Consider the following 19,166-nt stretch of genomic DNA (forward strand, 5'->3'; position numbering starts at 1 on the left):
ACTTGCTGGACCCCTGGTCTATCGGGAGTTTTTTTTTTTTGCCATTATAGTTTTATTGACTTTGTTGTCAGTAAAAGATGTTGTATTTGCAGCAGTTAACTAATGATGCTTAGACAACAGCAGGGGCAGTTGGAAATGAATAGTGGAATAATGGTTGTGATTGCGTTAGATCTGTAAATCCATGGGACTTGTAATAGTTCGGCACAAGAAAGCATTTGAAGTGTTTAAACTTTACAGTATATTCATACTGGATTAGGCTGTAGCTAGAAATGTAAGCATTGTCCACAATAAATGGCACACTGTGATATCCTCTTAAAGGTTTAAGTTGTGTTTTTGCATTTACTAAGTACAAAATGAATTGCAGTGCTCTTGTCAGGTGTTTTTTTTCTGTCCTTGCTTCCTTCATAAGGGTGCTCTGTACCTGCTGGTGCTTGTCAGACAAAACAGATGGAGAGTGCCCTCTGATCCCAGTGGCCTACATCGGAAGTCATCTTGTCACTCTGTGACAGCAAGTGCCAGCTAGCCTCTTCCTTGTGGCAAACAGAAAGTATGCCATGTTATTCCCCACGAGGTTTCTTTCGTTCTTTCATTTTTTCTTTTGTAATATTCAAGAAGAAATAAAGGGGAAAATTAGCACTCATGAAGTATGCATGAGTTGAGAAAGCCCCCAATAAAATTCCACTGCTGAGGGAAATGGGGAAGTCTTGGAGCAATACAGCTGTGCTTTTAGCAAGTTTAGCATTTCTGGGATACTGTATTGCCTATGCCACATTTTGCAGTGTTTCCAGTCTTCAGAGAGTGCAAGCTTAATTTTCTTCATCACCTACTGTTGCAAATATTCCCTGTATATTGCTTGTTGTTTGAGGCTACTACATAATGTAATGGAACAGCATCCCCATGGTACTTGAAAGAGGTATTTTCCACAGCTTATTGCTAGCAGCACTGTACACTGGGTTTCAGTGAAAAATCTTGTTGGCCTCCAGTGCTCAACTCATGATGTCCCCTAAGAACCAATTCTAAGATGGCAGCACTTGACATGATTGCCCTTAAGTAACTGACAGGGTTGCAATGTTACATGACATTCTGAAGCTGCGTAAGTGTTCAGTGGCAAAGAAAACTGTTAAGGTCTGGCCAGTGTTAAGAGAGAAGACGAAGGCGAACACAAGTCATGTTCCCTAATGGCCTGGTGGTGGTCAGCCAAGGGGGCTGTTTTCTGTGATGACTTGTCTCACGGTGCATTACCTTGAGGGATTATTGGAGCAGTTGATGGGCCAACTTCTTCGGATGGATGGTGGCTGAACTGCACTGAAAAGAGTATTGATTTTAGTGGCAGTGCAATCATGTTTCTGCATGTGGTAAAACTATATGGGACTACACACTATGCTGTATTATTCTGTGTCTGTGTTATGTATCAGTTTGCAGTATTATCACTGCCATTCATGGACCAATATGTCTCTGTTTATTACTGCTCCTTTAAGTCAGAGGTGTACAGCAGATTAGCAAACATCTCTAGTCATTACCAGTAACACTACTATTGTTACTATAGTAACAATCAGCATCATTACTATCAAGGCCAAATATTTAGGCTTTTCTGTAACTTCTTACTTAACCACACTGCCCATTTAGACTTAGACTTTTGTAGCTCTATAGGCAAAGTTAGGGATTTAAGTCACAATTTATGCTGTAACTGCACAGTGTAGGACCTTTTGAATGGCAGAGGCCATGTTTTGCAAGATGCTAGTAAACTAAACAGACAAGTTGAACCCTTGTAGAGTCCACAAAGAGGCCAGCTACCGATCCTGTGGTTATCTTTCCATGCTTGGACTCTTCCCAGGGTGCGATTTTACCTAACCTCAGCATGACTCAATCCTTCCTTTGCTATTTTGGTGGAAAATAGGTTTGGAGAAAACAGACAAAAATCAAAAACAATCACTCAGCATAGCACAAACAGCATGCAGTATAAGCTTCTCCTTCACTCTCCCTCTCTGAGCACCATGGCAACATTCACTTTGATATGCAGATACCCTTGCCATTTGTACAGTGCAGCACCAAGGGGAATATTGACTTTTCAGAGAGGCAGAGAGCTTTTGCATTAATTGTGAAGCTACAACTGTGCTTCTTTTTTGTCATTTGTGTGCATTTGAATCATTATATGTCTTATCTGCCTTTATTCCCCAGATGTTGTGGAAGACAGTTTGCTGCAGCCAGGGACTGTACTCTGATGAAGAAGCTGGCATAATTGTTATCTTTATGTAGAACTACATAACCTGCAGCCTTGAAAGTCCTCATCAGTATTTCCTCAGTCAGCCATCATAATGACACTCTTTCACTAGCTTTTTGCAACCTCTTTGGCATTCCTGTTCCACCCTTCCCAGTGCTGACTACACTTAAGAGACACATTTTACTTTAACTGTACAAACCACCACCTGCCATGGATTGCCTGTGTCCGGGTGAAGGTGTGAGCCGGACACAGGCCTGCACTGGCAAACTGTAGCCATCTGGATCCTCTTCAGCTAGTTTCCTCTGATTTTATTCTGGAGTAATTCTTTATTTGGACCAGGGATGGATGTACCGGAAGCCAGCAAACATGGCAAGAAGTCAACAAGTCAAAAACTGGAGGACCAGAAAAAGGTAGGAAAAACATTTTTTTTTTTTTTTGTGCATATTGTGCTTCAATATGCTCTTTTATCTTCTGCTGTATGCACTGCTTTTGCTGTTTTCCAGTTGTATGTACTGTACTAAAGGTTGAAGCCAAGCAATGCAAGTTTGGTTATTGGCTGGTTTTCTGCTCCCTTTACAAAAATGAGAGCATGTTGGTCCAATTGCTGCTGTTGTTGGATTACCAGTAGCTTTTTTGCTCCATATCTCGTAATATCTATTTATTATTATTTATTAAGGCAAGAGTGGTGGGGGGGTGGAGTTTCAACTTTGTGCCTTAAGTCTTTCATCTTGGCCCATGTGGTATGGCAGTGGGCAGGGCCTGCTCCTGTCCCCTCCTGGGAATACATATTTACACTGTTTGATGCATTTAGCATAACCTCTCTGGGAATAGGAAGGATACTCTTAAAATGAGATAATTAGCTTTCCCTTAAGCAATATAATGTGCACTAATGGTCTTTTGTTCAGAGTTAGGGAAGGTGGTATGTGCCTTAGTTGATAGAGCAGTTTTATATGAACCCCAAGCTCAGGGGTTCAACTATACTAAGTCTGCTGATGTCGACCCAATGATTTCCCGAAGGAGATCAATAAAATACATTATTATTATTATTATTATCAGATATGGTAAGATTAATGGAGACTAGTTTTGAGTTTTTACCTTTAGAGCAGTGCTGTGACCTCGACGGGGTCAGATTCATCTGTGGCCACACTGGCTGCATCGATTGAGAGAACTGAGGCATCAGGCCAAGCTAACACTGTCTGCAGAATGGAATATGGGATTTAAGAATAACAGCACTAGCCTCTGTCTTTCTGGTCAATAAAAAGCAATGACCTGGGTCTAGAGTTTGTTTAGCACACCACATAGTAGCACCGCGAGCAGTATATACAGTACACTTGAGTGCACAGAATGCAAAAACATTCACAAAGGAGTAGACTAAGGTGTCTATTCATTAGGCCTAGAAGAACAAGAACGCATAAATGGAAAACTATTTCAGTATAGTCCCCTGTATACAGACTGAGATACAGTGGCAAGAAAAAGTTGTGAACCTGGAATTTCATGGTTTTCTGCATTCATTTGTCGAAAAACGTGATCTGATTTTCTTCTAAGTCAAGAGTATTAACCAATATAATGTGCCTAAAATAATAACGTGTTCAAATACTTTTTCTTGCCACTGTATATACAGTAACATATTACATACACAGAATGAAACACAGATTTAGATACAGAGTCTCTCTCCTGCTCACTGCTTCTGACCTGATTCCTCTAATGAAGTGCTTTTGATAAGCGTAATGATTGTCCAGGCGAAGCCTAGGGAACATCTGAGCGCAGCAAATACGTAGTAATATATCAGGTTTGACATTTGTAGCACTATTAGGATCTCATAAAAAAGATGATTGTACTTTATTATTTTCTTCTCCTTGTAGACCTGAGTGCCATCTGGAAGTGCTCGTTTTTACTCTTTAAAGCCACATAGAGATGAGTTGCAGCTTATGCTGCCAGGCAACAACACTTTGTATTCTTTTAGAGGAGGCACAAGAAAGAAGTGTGTTCCTGCTCCTGGATTTGTGATAGATTCTGGATGATTACAAAGTTCTGTTGTAGAGATAAGAACTAAGAACAGATGTGTGACTGTGTAGCATATCCACACCAAAAATCTGAAGGTAATTCACCAGCTGGGTTCACTTAGATTTGATATGTTCACCCTGTGTTCAGTGTCACTTTTTATTTCTCAAAACAGTGTTTGTGTATCAAGTAGCATATCCCCAGCATCATGTTGTTTGTTGGGCTGTAACATGGGACAAACAAAGGGACCCTCCCTTCGGGCTGAGATTGGAACTGAGCAAAGAGTTCCATCAAATATTGATCTGGCAGGGGAATTGATTTGGTGCACTTTGACAACCATTTTATGTGCACCAGAGAAATTGTTGATTTTATTTTTTAGGTTTTGTACATATGAAAAAAAACAATATATAACATATTAGCATAAGAGCATCAGAGGTGCTGGTAGGCAGATTAGGCAGTGTTCAGCTGTTTGATTGGTCATTTAGGATTCACTTTGTTCTGAGTTTGTGCTTCAGTGATCAAAGTGAATCAAGTGATCAAATTCATATAAAAATCTACATTTCCAGTCTCTGGTACCAAAGAAAATTTGTAACAGTGTTTTATTATCTGTGATTTATAATCTATGCCTTTTAAGATTACCCAAGCAAAAACTTAATATAGGATCTTTGTGTCAAGTATCCAGAAGTTAACAATCTAAAAGTTTTCAAGCAGAGGAGTAGAAAGCTGTATTTGGCCAGTACTCCTCCTTATATCAAACTGAGTCTTTATTTTTTCTTTCCTCCTACTCTCTCTGCTCTTCTTTTCCTCCCACGCCTTTCCCTTTTAATTTCTCTCCTATATACTGTGTTTTCCCTGATGGATGGTCTTACATTTTCGTCTTCATCTCTGTAAATGCGGAAGCACTGATTATGACCACCCTGTTCACCTGACCTCGAGGGAAAATTCACATATACCGATTGGTTGTAGATGGTCGGGCAGGGGCAGCAGCTGTGTTGCTAAGGCATCTCCAGAAAGCCTTCTCTTCAGCCACTCAGTCTGGTAAACCTTTAACTGAGTTTATGTAAACTATTGCAATTAGTACATCCCTGTAAAGCTGTTGTTTTGCATATGCAGTGTTTTCACACTTGAGCTGAGCTAGCTCACAGTGAGAGAGCTACTGCTCAATTCTGTAAGAATCAACTGGCTTACCCTACTGTGGACTCTAATATGTGATGGACTGTTTTCAAGGTCCAGGGATCTAGCTGGTGAAAGATATGTGAATAATTTAATACCGCATTGGATTGTATTGCAGAGGTTTGATGCATGGCATCATATAATTGTGCTGATGTCAGAACAGAGGCTGCAGTAGCACGTGGTGATAACACATAGCATATGCTGACTAAATAATTTACCTCTTATGTTTATATGCAGATGTGCTCAATGCTGTGCTGAACTGTGAAATGCCATGTTTGGCAAGCTATAGATTATCATGAAAGCATGTGATGAATGTTGAATTGCTTGACCAATATATAAATGGTAAATGGTCTGCACTTATATAGCGCTTTTCTACCTAGCTGGTACTCAAAGTGCTTTACACTGCGTCTCATTCACCCATTCACACACACTGCTATGCAGCTGACCTGACTCTAGGGGTTCAGTATCTTGCCCAAGGACACTTTGGCATGTGACGTGGCAGCTGGGAATCGAACCACCAATCCTGCGATTGGCAGTCAACTGCTCTACCTATTACATACAGTTTCTAATGAAACTGTATGTCTGAGACATGTCTGCCCATCTGCCCTAAATGCAATTGCATTGCAATTATAACATTAACTTTAATATAATTGTGCATCTAGTAGCAATCACTGCAATTAACAGCAGGAGCAGAGCATGAAAGTGGATTCCTATAGGCTAGCCACAACGCCAGTCAAACATAAGGGAAATGGAGGTCATTTATCAGAATGATTTGGTATACCTCTATTTTCAGCGGCTCATTAAAGTACTTACAGTCTGTGCAATGAGCTAACAACTAGAATTTTACTACAGAAAGGGCCAATAAAAAAAAGACAAGAAGTCTGGTGCCATATTTGCTGCTGTGCTATTCAGTCTGAATTCTAAGCTCACACTTACAAATAATAATGCTCAAAGAGATGAAAGTGAAAAATATAAATACAATTTAAAACAAAACAAACAGAACATTAAAAATCCCAGGTGGTCATTTTGCTACTGTAACTTTTGTGTGCTCTATATGGACTGTAACATTGGCTTTCTGATTCAGGATATCTACACTAAATTATTTTACAAATTACAGGAATGGAGTCATCAAAGTATCTGTCATTAAATTACATAAATAACAATTAGATCATAAAGCTCAATAATTAAAATGTGTTTTGTAAGCCAGTCTGTTATGAATTGCTAAGACTAGCCAGTAAAAGATAAGTTACTGAATGTGGCTACAAGGTTAACAGATTGTGAAAGCTGTTTAAGACAAAATAGTCTGTTAATGCTGTTGATAATATGAGTGTACAGGTCTAGTGCAGAGTTGTTTCATCAAGAAAATGTGCTTATCACTCAAACAAAACAGCCAACAGCTGCCCTCTACTTTTATGCCATTTGTATTTTTTTCCACACTGAATAGCATCAAGCATCAATCAGACTGAGGTTCAAACTATAATCTGTGGCTGCCGGAGGATCACTTTAAAGGGAAGATAAAATTGTGAATAAGAAGAGAAAGATGGATTATTTTTTAAAGAGGTTAGTGTAACTGAGACAGACAGCCTTTATTACAGCGGATAACCTGACTCATACTCATGATATGCTGCTTAAATTGACCATAGCTTAGTAAAAATAATGGAAATTATAGAACTGTCTAGAATGAAGGGACACCATGGAACTTTAGCACAAATGTGGAAAATACTTTTCTACTTTTTTGCTGTACTACAACATTATTTGTTGTGTGTAATGAACATAGCAGCCTGTCAGGGCTGCTGATGTGTGTGTGTGATAAAATACTGCCTAGTGCAGCAGAACATCCACACTATGTTTTACATAGAAAGTAGTAGCTAAAAATATTATTTGTTGGTAGATTGACACTTCCGCATTCAAATCTCTCTATATGTCAGAACTCTTGGTAATAATGTGGTGACATCCTTTGAGAATTCTACCAACCCAACCATTATGTATTGTACATACACATAAACACACAGATTTGGCTCAAGGTTGTGTATGAGTAGACCATTCCATGACGAATTAGTGGGTTGAGACCACTGAATTAAGTTGGAGGGAAAACATGTCAAAACAGGACAGCGTCACAAGCGTTGCATTCACAGAAAGATGCCTTGGAGGCAAAGTGATGAGAGTGATGATGTCCAGGTCAGAGAAAGTATGGGGAATAGAGTGATGAAGACTGAGACAAGATGCCAGAGAACAAAATGACACACTGAAGACTGAGAGGAAAGGAATGGTGTGGAAGAAGCAAGTCTGGAGAGAGTGTTAAAGTGCAGGCAGAGAGACAAATGAACCCTGTGACTTTGCAGGAAACTGCTCCATCTGCACCTCATGTCACAATAGCTGCGTATACAGCCCGTGCACTGGGTAAAGCTTTGTCGGCACACAGTCACATACGGGTAGAGAAGCCACATGTCCTCATTTGTCCTTACAGCCAGCTGTTTCATGCGTTCTGAATCTCTGAATGTCACATACTTACTGATTACAGATTGGTCTAATATTTATTAAAACTGAGGAGTTAAAGCTAAAAGCTAAGCTAAAACAAAGAGTTTTTTTTTAACTTGTTAGTTGCTAAATGTACCACAGAAGATCCCAAAGTTACCAAAACCTCTTCAATCCTACATAAATGAAACATAAACTGCAAAGTTATGTGTATATTTTAGAGGTTAGAACACTAATGTGCCTAAATATTCAATGCCAAATTGGTTGTTCATTCCTCAAGCACAGCTTGGAGCAATTATTTGTCTATGTTGCACTTATGCAATATGTTTTTGTTACCTTGGTGGTATTGTAGAGTTTAATTCAAAAATCTTTTGTCTGCTCAGCAAACCAGAAACTTGCTGTAAAAATCTACCTTTGAAATTTAAATTAGAAACATAAAATCCCAAATCAAGACTTCTTGCCCAAAACATTTACAAATCATAACTAATCATGTACCGATGGCAGGGATGCATAAATGCATTCTGGATCTGTTGATGCCTTGAACAATACAGCTAAAATCTACATTGACTTTTTCTCTCAGCTACCATTGTAATGTTGGATCACAATGTAGCCAAGCCCACCTGCTTCATTTGTGCATACCCTACGCCATTGTTAAAAAACAGCAAACAAAGGGTGCACAGGTGTGGATACACATGGGGACAAACGATTCTTTCAGCAAGAATGTGTATTAACAAAAAGATGTTCAAACTCAAAATCACAGCACAAGATAGAGAGAAAATACAAAGAAAGGAGCCAAATCTGTGTGTCTTTTCAATGATCAAATGAAAAAATAACAAAAATCCTGTAAATGCAGGAAAAAACTATCTACCAGAATCTAACAAAAAAGGGAAAATCAAAATCACTGCAAATGCAGGAAGCTATAAATTTAGGGAAGAACTATGAACAGAAAACCACTGCAAGGCAGGGAAATAACAATAGGCTAGAAACAAACAGACAAAAACGAGATGAGAAATAACTATTTAGAAAAAAACAACGAAAAGAAACCCTTTCTCCTTTGTAACTACTACAAACCATGGTTTGTAGTAGTTACAAAGGAGAAAGGGTACTGACGAAAGCGAGGATGACACACTAGCAAGGGAAAAGGTGAAGACGAGGAGTATGAATACAAAAGTAATCAGTTAGTGCTGATCACCTGAGAGAGTCGGACCAGCTGGTGCTGGTGGTACTAATAACTCAGCATGCATTGGAGTCATGATTATTTGTAGTACATGGAAAAATTCTGTCCAGTAGTTAAGCTCAACACAGTGCAATAGAAATGCCATAGGAGTTTAGCGGTGTAATTGCAGAGTTATACAGATGCATCAGTGCATAAGAGCAAATACTCACAACTTATGTAGCCTACATAGGCTATGGCTAGACTAAACACAGAAGTCAAGCACAAATCAAGCTTTAGTCAGAGCTGGGATCACTCTCACCTGTGGAAATATACACCTATTTTATAGCAAGTCAATAGCTGCCACGCTCTGCACCGAAGGTTTTCCTTCTCAGAGGTGGAGATCAGTGGCCACAGGAACACTAGTTGTTTCTCGACGTATGTTATCTTTCAGCGCAGTCTTATTGCCTTTGTGCCTCTGCCTCAATTATTCATCTTTATGTGTGTGCCCATCAAAGTGAAATGACTCACCATCATCCTCAGCTACCCTATTCCACTTTGATGACTTAAACAACTCCCAACAGGGTCAAGTCAAGTAGCACACATCAGTAATCTCAAAAATCCCAGGGTCCCATCTGGAGTGTGATTCCCTGATGTCTAGTAAATGGCATGCTCTCCTTGTTGTATCCTGCATGTTTCTGAGATTAGATTGCTATCCCTGTTGACTTGCATTTCAGCATTACTTGGGCAGGCACAGAGATCAGGCTGCACTATATTTATCAGGACCCTGTCTTATACCACACAATGTTGGACATAGTTACAGTCAGATGGGGAAATCAGATGGATTGCCTACACCTACATGCTGCATGTTTGAGTATGTGCATGTCTATGTCTGCCATAAACCACTGTGGCATTCCTTTTGCACTCCTGTATAGTGAAATATCACCTTGTCGTATAAGGAGACAAGGCCACAACATGGTGCTAGGTGTTCAAATGGAATCCCATTATCCTCATCCCCTGTGTATAAGGGATCTACCTTGTAAGTGATAGTGTGAGCTGTATAAATGGCAATCATCTCATGACCTGAAATCTGCACTGTCCAGTATGTAGTTCACAAAATAGCATGAATTTCAATTTTTAGAACAATCATGAAACACAGGCAACATGAAAGCCTGGAACAGCATTTGGTTTGTTTTATACAGAACTTGCCTTAAAGTAGCCTTGTTGTATATTCAGCAACTGTGGCACAGACAGGAACTGAACTTACAGCAGTTGCAGCATTAGAGCCACAATAAGAAACACTTGACATCACAATGAGTTTTGTCTTGAAGTATCTCTGCAGTGTGTTGAGACTGTGTGGCGTTGGTATTGTTCTCAGCCTACGCGCATGGGTGCATGCATACTGTATGTTGATGGTAGATGTCTCATACATTATTCATGCTCAATTCACAGCATGTTGGCATGTAATGATGTATCCCTTGTGTTCTGAATATGATCTCAGAAAGAAGCCAGCTGTCAGCGATAACAATGCCTGTGTGAGTGCACCTGTATACATGTGTGTCTGGATAACATCCAAATGGATTTGCTTATATCTACTATGTCACTATGCGGGTTTACCTGACATTCTTGGAGGCAGGTGAGCTGTGCTGTGTTATCCCAATGCTTTGGAGTGTTTGCAGCAACGTTTGGGATTCATGGAATTCACCTTGTACCTGTAATGCTAGAAAACAGGACTGTCACAGCTGGGTTCCTCATAGGGACCACAGGGCTTGCAGAGTTAAAAGACATGGGCGCTCAGTCATACACTAACTGATGGCCTGTACCAGCCTCACGATGGATCGCAGAATCAGTGATGGATTTATTCCACTGGTGTCATGTACATGAAATGATACAGGTTACCTTCTCTGATCGCTACTTGTAAATTCTAGAGAGTAATTTAGCTCCGTAGTGGTTAGCCAGCTGAATGTATACATGGATTGAGAAAGCGCTTGTATTCTGCAATTCATCAAACCTTTATCACTTTCTCCACTCTTATTAAACACACTTTGTCTGTGTGATGTATTATTTGCTGATTTCCTACAAGGAGAACTGAACTAAATTAACTGAGCCAGTTGTTTGTCTTCCAAATGGGATCATACTGATGGAATTCCATTAAAGTGACTCGTCTTCATAAAGACAGAACTGAGAGACGAGCAGTGACACCCACACATAATCTGTAGTTTGACTACAGTTTCATCTGCTCTGCTGAATACAGTTACTTTTATCTTCAAGTTCCACCTTCAAAAATGTTTTGGCATTGTCACTGTGCTGATGCTTTACTTCCATACCAACAGAATTTATTTAGGGAAAAAGTCAAAGAGTAAACACACTACAAGAGGCCTGAAAGTGAATCAGTAGTTCACAGTAGTAAACAAACATGAGACAAAAACATTTATCTCTTACGTACAATTACTTCCGCAGCTTTAAAATAATTATTTAGAAATGCTCCTACATAGTGTTCCTAGTAATATAATGTAGAATCATTAGCACAGTATCAGTCTTTTCATTTGTGAAAAATTGTTTTCTTTAATTTCATACTCTCATACACAGAGAAAGCTGGTGCCCCATGTGTTGCTTTCTTTTAACAATTGCAAAACAGAAGGAAAAGATATGAATGATATTATTGTCAAGCAATCTGGGTGTAATATTTCCTCATGGCCTGTTATTGCAAGATTATTGTATCTTACTGCTATACTTGATTTCATCATTATAAAACAACTAGTATCATGCTAGGTAATTTCTTTTCATATTTATGTTCATGGGACACACAATCATCAGTATGTATATTTGCAGTGTTTCAGTTCCATGTCTGTAACTGAATATTATTAGCTTTGGCCCGTCTTCAGGCAGGAGGTGCCAAGAGCTTCTACTGTAGATTTATTATGTCTGAGGGTGGAAGGTGGTGAGTATGGCTGCATTAAATCAGTAAGATAACTACAGCAGAGACGTGTCACTGTGCCAAACATCCTCACACTCCCTAACATTCTCAGTCATGTCTAATTAACAGTGACTAATTACATATAACTTACAGAAAACTGCTGATGCTGACCTTCTCAAATGTTTGTCAGCATTTAAATCACTTCCAAAAAGGTTTTATTAGAGCTGCTATGATGCACCATAGTTGTTTCTGACCTTCTTTTTATGGTTGTTGGCTTACTTTTATATTTCTCTAAAGGATCTAAGCTGTGACCTAATCCCACTGCATATTCATTCACACACAGTTGTTTGTATACTGCAAGTTATACTGTCTTCAAAGGAAACTCAACAGGTTAAACAACAGATAATGTTCTGTTGTTGGGGAATGTCTTAGCTACAGAGACATGAGAAACAAATTGTTTTTCACCCTCTCATCTGCTGAACTATGTATGTGAATGTTGAATAAACATGTTGAATAAACATGTTGAAGTGTGAGGAATGTAAAGATGCATCGTGAGCATTTGACAGGCTGACAGGTGAAGAACTGCTCTAATATTGCTTGGAGTGACTTATTGTGAGAAGTCTAAGTCAAAGATTGTTGCTGATGTTATGAGAGCACTGCTTTTTTTTTCAATTTGGCCCTTTTTTTGTCATGACAATTTAGGTAATGATATTTTTTCAGCATCAGGGTTGCTGCATTTCCGGAGAAAATATGTCTTTGTTGTTTTGAGACTATTTTTTTCTCTTATGTGGTACAGAATTAGTCTGAAAGCAGATACACCTAGCCACCACGATGGTGCAACGTCACATATACTGTATTGTTAGTAGGGCTGTCAGTTAGAAGACTGGCCCTGTTAGCTTTCACATAGATACATTTAATATGTTTACATGAAAGGCTGAGCTGTTGGTCTATGACGAACTACTGGGAGTTATAATAAGCTGCACACCTGAAGCTCTCTGCATCTGTTCACACACTTCATACAGCAGCAGTGTGAACTGCTCATCTTGCCCTCAAACTAATGGGCTATTTAAGTGTCTCCTCTATTCCAAACCATGATTGCCTGTGTGCTTGCAAGAAGAACATGTGTGGGTTCTGTCTTGAGTTCATGTATAGATTTGACAGAGATATGTACACATACTGTACATCTACATGTAATATGTGTGACTAATAGCTTGCATAAGCCTCCTTGTCATTGCAATGCTTCATGATAGCATGCACACAGAAAAGCAAACAGAAATCTTGTGGTTCAGCAGAAAAAGCTATACTGAGGACAAGACAGGCTAAAAATGAAAGAGGATTAAGACATAGGCAGAAAGTAGGAGACTTTCAGTGTAATATGTGTCAAAATCCTGTGACATTGGTAAAGTGTTTGTATAGGCTCGGCCAGAAGATGGGAGAAAATGCACAGTTTGACAATGTTTGGTTCCCTTTTTCCTTTCCTGGGGCGGTTCCTGTGGTCATGCCTCTCATTTCAAGGAGCCCCATTGCGCCATGGGAAGAGCCGTTAAGGTCACAACAAACAAGGCCTACACACAACCACATAATAAGCATTTCCTCCGCAACATGGCCGACTGATCACAAAGACCAGAGCTTGGCCTTGGATGAAAATGCTCTCTCCGGCCCTTCAGATAAACATGCTGCCTGGAAGAAAACCGTGTTCCTCATCTCTAATTCTGGTCTTATTTGTGGGACTTGCCTGAGGGATCATGAGGTTCTGTTCCAGTCAGTTTGACAAGATGATGCTGTGGATTGTTTCTTTGTTTGGAAGGGCCAAAGCAAAGCATCGAATGTTTTAATAATTTATTTCTATAATGATTAAGAAATCTGGTAAATGAGTCAATGATCGTTGCAGATCTGATTTGTAACTCAGTTTAAATTCAGTCACCGTAAGATTCTCTTGGGAGGTTCCTGTAGAGCTTTAGAGAGATTAGGGTGAAGAAGAGGACTTAGTCTCTTTGTTCACTTTCACTGAGACATGCGTAAAGCTGAGAGGGATTCAGGGCATGAAAGACATACAGTGATATAAGGGTTTGATGTAATCTTCATCTAGCGCTGAGACATAAGTCAGATAGATACAGTATGCTACCTAGATCTCTGCTAGAAAACAGAGGCCTTCAGAAAAAAAGCTCAACAACTCTTGACAAATCTGACCCCGGATCTGGGCCCATCTTTTTTGCTGCTCTTCTTGTTGAGGAGTAAAATTGGTTTCCCCAGTAACTACCATGACTGTCCAAAAAAATAATAATAATTGGAGCAGTTACATCATTTGATAAACCTATGCAATGTCACCACATGCATTTCCATCCAGAGATGCATTTATTTCTTGCCAGTCTTTTATTGATGATGGGATTGAACTGCTGCTTGGGTCATCTTCTTTAGCACATCCCAAACATTCTTATTGAGGACAACGTGGTGGCCAATCCATGTGTGAAAATTATGTCATGCTCCCTGAATCACTCTCCCACAATTTGATACTGATGAATCCTGTCATCTTGGGGAAGAAAAAAGTTATCCATGGAAAATCCTGTTCATTTAATACATTTATGTAGTCAACTGACCTCATTGTGTTTCCAACTGAATCATATTCATCACTGCAGGAATTATTGAGTGTATGGCTCTCACCTGTTTACTTAGTGAAATCCACGTGGTGACTGTTTCTTTGACCAGGCAGTGTACTAAATTTAAGATTCTAAACTTAATGAGGTTTAGGTTTTCTTTTCTTTTATATAGAATTTTTCAGATCACCCACATCTGAGTCAATGTGCAGTTGCTTAGGCCTCCTTATCTAGTCTTTAAAAGTAACAAACTCTCCATCACCTATCTACTCAGACTTATATGAATTGTGTCCATGTGCTGCACTTTACATTTCATTTCAGCAGGATACAAGTGGTGGTGTAAAATTTGAATGCAATAATACCTTGTCCAGCATGTAATTTTCTTTGGCATGCTTACTTTATATATCTACTTATTTAAGATGTCATTCCTGAAGAATTGCATCTTGGAAGTAAATACAGTCTTTTGTTCAAGACAAAACTAATGCTATCTAAAAGTGAAATAGTCAGATCACTTGAACTGTGTTAACATGAAAACCATGAAAAGGTACTCCTCTGATTTTATAGCAGATATAATGAGATCCATTGTAATCTTTTGGTGATCATGATGCTGCATCTAGAATTGTTAATTTGATGGATTTTCTAATTTAGCCCCTGCACCTTGTTGGCTGCCTCTCTACATCTTTATCATTGTCATGGTGTGTGGATGGCATGTGAACTGGTCATGGTGCCTCAACTTCAGCATCACTTAATACAAGGTGGTCTTTCACATGATTTAATGTGTGTTATTTATTGTTAAGGATACCTGTTCTAAGTGTTTATTTGGCTTTTATCTGTTGTCTATACTGTAAATGCTGGATGTTGTGAAAGAAATCTCTGCAGCACAACAAATAAAACACGCTTGCTGTATTGACTCTTCCATAACCAGCTATAGAGAGTATAGTACTTGACTTCATTTTTCATTCTCAAAATTAAGCATTCCTGAGTAAATACACTGGAAATTGCTTCACTGACATTTTAGAATGGACTTGGAAAACGTGGCAAATGGAAAACGGTGAGCCTGCTCAGAAAAGTCAGTAGCTTTGTAGCTGTTTACAGGACATGTTTCTATAGCCTTTGACGTTCTTTGTCAGCAGTTATTGTTTAATGTTCGTAAGGCCAGTCACATATCACCATCAGCTATTTCTTAAGCTGACTGTGTTGTTTTCTTTCATTTCTGTTACATTTTAACTCAAAATAACCTTTTTGTGCACATTCTAATAACTCACAAATACATTTGACACATCATGTAAATCTAACTGAACCACTTACAAGTATCTACTGCATACACATCACGTAAGAATCAACTGGCTTAATGTGAGCAAATTCTCAGTGACTGGCCTCAGTTACCTAGAATCTCATCTCTCGTTTTTTAATTTCCTTTTTGCAGTTAATACTGATTTAGACTTCCAGCACGTTCTTTAATAGTAATAGCCATATACAACACGCTAATTTCTAAATATGAGGGTTACCATGACGGGCTTTGTACGTCTACTTGACGTCACCCAACAGTAGCATGTCTACTGCTGCTGGTAGAAATAATGTGTAAAGGAAGACAGTTTCTATATGTCATATCTCTTTGAGGGATCCATTGGTCACTGTCAATAAAACAAAAACAAGGTTTTACTCACACTGAGTACATTGACTGGTGATTAGTTACAGTTGGTTATTTGTGTACATTTTTTTCAAGCGTCCCTCCCTCACTTGATCCATTTAATGTAGGTTGTGCAAAGATTGTTATGATAGTGCATTCCTCTATTGGCCATTAGGGGCTCCTTCCTTTCAGCTTTACTTCATCCTTTGCTTTTGTTCTCTTGTTAAGAACCATTGGGATTTAACTTCCTTTTGTTTTAAAAAAGGAAAGACATGAAGGGAGAATAATGAAACCTATAGGACCCCTACTTTTGGTCTTGAAGATGAGGACACACAACTGCTCCTTTTACTGGTTAACAAATCTTCTGATTTTGACAGGTATTCCACAGCAACAGCTGTGTGTACAGTAATTGCTCTGTGCATTGGCAACCTTGGAGACAGCTCTACCACTGTTCATCCACCACTAAAGCCTGGTTATTCAGACTGAATTGAACCACTTCCCTTTAACATGGTGTGCCAGTTGGCTAGGAGTACAGTTTTGCCTCAGTCAATCGAGAATGGTACCTCAGACAATTACAACATCTGGCTGCATTTTAGTGATCGCTTGCTTCTCAAAGAGATGTGAGAGGAAAGCAAATAGTTTTAAAGGAAACCACTGCACTATGCTGACAACACAGACAGGGTGACATCAATAAGTGAGCTTAATTAAGTGTCACTGGGAGTTCAACAGTGTAACACCTTTTTGTAAGACACCAGGTGAATTGTGGAAGATGAATGATCTTTTAAGAATACTGTGAGAAATTATGAAACCATGGGAACAGTTCTTTGTAGAACCAAAACAAAACTAGGAGATGTGAAATAGGTGAAAGCTAAGAAACCTTTAGAAATGGCGATGAATGAACTTGAATGAATGAATCCTGGCTAGAGGATAACAACAAATGTATTTCCATTCCACTTGCTAACAATGCCAGTAAAGTTTGTCATGATTTCTGGCAAAAAAGAAAAATCTGTTTTGCTGCCTAGAGTATATGTGCTTTATGCCACATAGATTATCCATTTTAGAAATGTGAATAGGAAGCTGCATGGAAACATTTTCTTTGTGTGTTTATCAAGTAAGTAACATCTGTGCAGATACCAGATTGCAGTGCTTAACAGGCTGGAAAATGGAGAAAACATATTTCAGGAGTTTTCCAATGGTAGGATAAATACTCTAGACAACCTGCTTTGAGAAACATTCTGGACATACTTTCCATTTTTGAAGCAGTGTTTGATGTGATTTAGTGGGCCATTTTTCCTATAAAGGAGATGTGTTTAACAGAAACATAACTGACCTCTTTATCAGTATACATTTCTCAAGGTTAACAGAAGGCCAATTCTAATCATTCTAAAGGTATTAAGTTTGTGCAGTGTAGTTCATATGGTGAATAGTATCTCATTTTCTCTAGTACTAATAGTACTCAAGTTACCCCATCTATAACCACAGTACAGTTTCAGTAAGAAAGAAATGAATTTATCCTGACCCATTTTGACTGGATTCTCAGCAGTATTCTCTGCACAACATAAAAAACACTTGGCAGTATAACAAAACCAACAACATGTGGTGACAATAACAAAATAATCTCAGCTCAACAACCACAGCTCTGCATTATTCAACATATTCATAACAAGATGTGTGCTGAATTGCCCAATTTGCCACAACTCTGAATGCATAGCTTTTTAGCAAACAATACAATGAATTGTTTTAAAGTCCTGTTTGATTCCCATATGGCCTACCTATGCACAAACCTTATGTACTATGCATCACATGGCAGATGTCTGTCATATTACAGTCATCATACCAATGTAAAAATAATGGCTCTGAGGAGATGCAAATGCTGCCTGAGTGATAACAAGGATGTTTTTCAGATTGATTTCATTTGCTGCACCATTACTGCTGTTTGTTGTTTGGTTCTATCTGCTGTGTAAATGGCTCGTGTTCCTGGCTGCAAGATGAAACAAAAGTGAGGCAATAAGCCATGAAATGACCACTGTTAGAGAAGAAGGCGATGCTCCGTTACATTCAGACACATATCATGTTCACTAAAAAGGTACAGGCTACATCTGTAGAATAGCTCATATAGCTTTTAGCAGGAGACATAGCCCATGCTGGACCTTTCTTTGTTGTTATGTTGCTTTGGATGAGAGTGGCAGCCAGATGCCCAGAAGGTAAATGTTATTTGCTAAGGGCACCAGGTTAAACTGTCAAACACAATTGCACTAGTGCCTTAGCCAAGAGTTCTTAAAAATGTTGCCAGTTTGCTGATTACCATCCATTTAACAGCCCTTTGCTCAGGTCCAATAGTCATGCTCTAGCAAGACCACGCTGTCACCTTTAATCTGGCACGTTTCCTCTGCAGCAATGTGGGTAAACCAGGTCTTCCAATAGAGAACACACATATTGATCCTGAGAGGCTTTTTTTTTTTTTTTCATCTTTGAAATTGCCCTGATTGCTTCCAACAGAGTGCCTCATTCTCGCTTCATCACTTGAGTATTGACTTTGGGGGAGAAGCATCATTCAGCCAGTCTCACTCACCAGCCTGTGGATCATCAGAAATGTTTCTTACTTGCTGTTGGAGCAGTCGATCATGGGGAAACATGACAGTGGTAAAGTGTCACCCATGTCATCTCTCTGCACCTCTACTCAGCTAAACAACTGCTGTGATTTTTGAAGCAAGGTTGCACACTTTGACACTGTCTTCTTAGTTCTTTGTCGAGATGTCATTTCTTTCCTGGGGGTAGATGGGGTGCTGGCAAAGCATATGTGTGGGAGACAGACGGTGTTGACAGTGACCCACTTCCCAGCATGCTCTCCCGTGGTGGGTGACAGACCTGCAGTCAGCTCGAAGAGTGAATAATGCTCACCTGCTGTCAGAGAGTGTGGCGAGTGACACTTGCCAAGGCAAACACGAAAGATACAAAACCTAACACCTAACTATTTCATGGCTCGTGATCCCATTTTATCC

At 39.3% G+C, this 19,166-nt stretch overlaps 1 protein-coding gene across 1 annotated transcript in view; it reads left to right on the plus strand.

Moving 5' to 3' along the window:
* The first annotated feature begins 2,547 nt into the window (after positions 1 to 2,547).
* The window catches only part of nav3 (neuron navigator 3), a 247,766-nt gene continuing 231,147 nt past the window's right edge, over positions 2,548 to 19,166 (plus strand). Inside the window, exon 1 of the mRNA XM_026363685.1 lies at positions 2,548 to 2,631. Within this exon, the coding sequence (XP_026219470.1) occupies positions 2,563 to 2,631 (69 nt within the window). The 5' untranslated portion in view covers positions 2,548 to 2,562. The remainder of the gene's footprint in view (positions 2,632 to 19,166) is intronic.

This window comes from Anabas testudineus, chromosome 23 (genome assembly GCF_900324465.2).
Source record: "Anabas testudineus chromosome 23, fAnaTes1.2, whole genome shotgun sequence".
Classification (NCBI taxonomy): domain Eukaryota; kingdom Metazoa; phylum Chordata; class Actinopteri; order Anabantiformes; family Anabantidae; genus Anabas; species Anabas testudineus.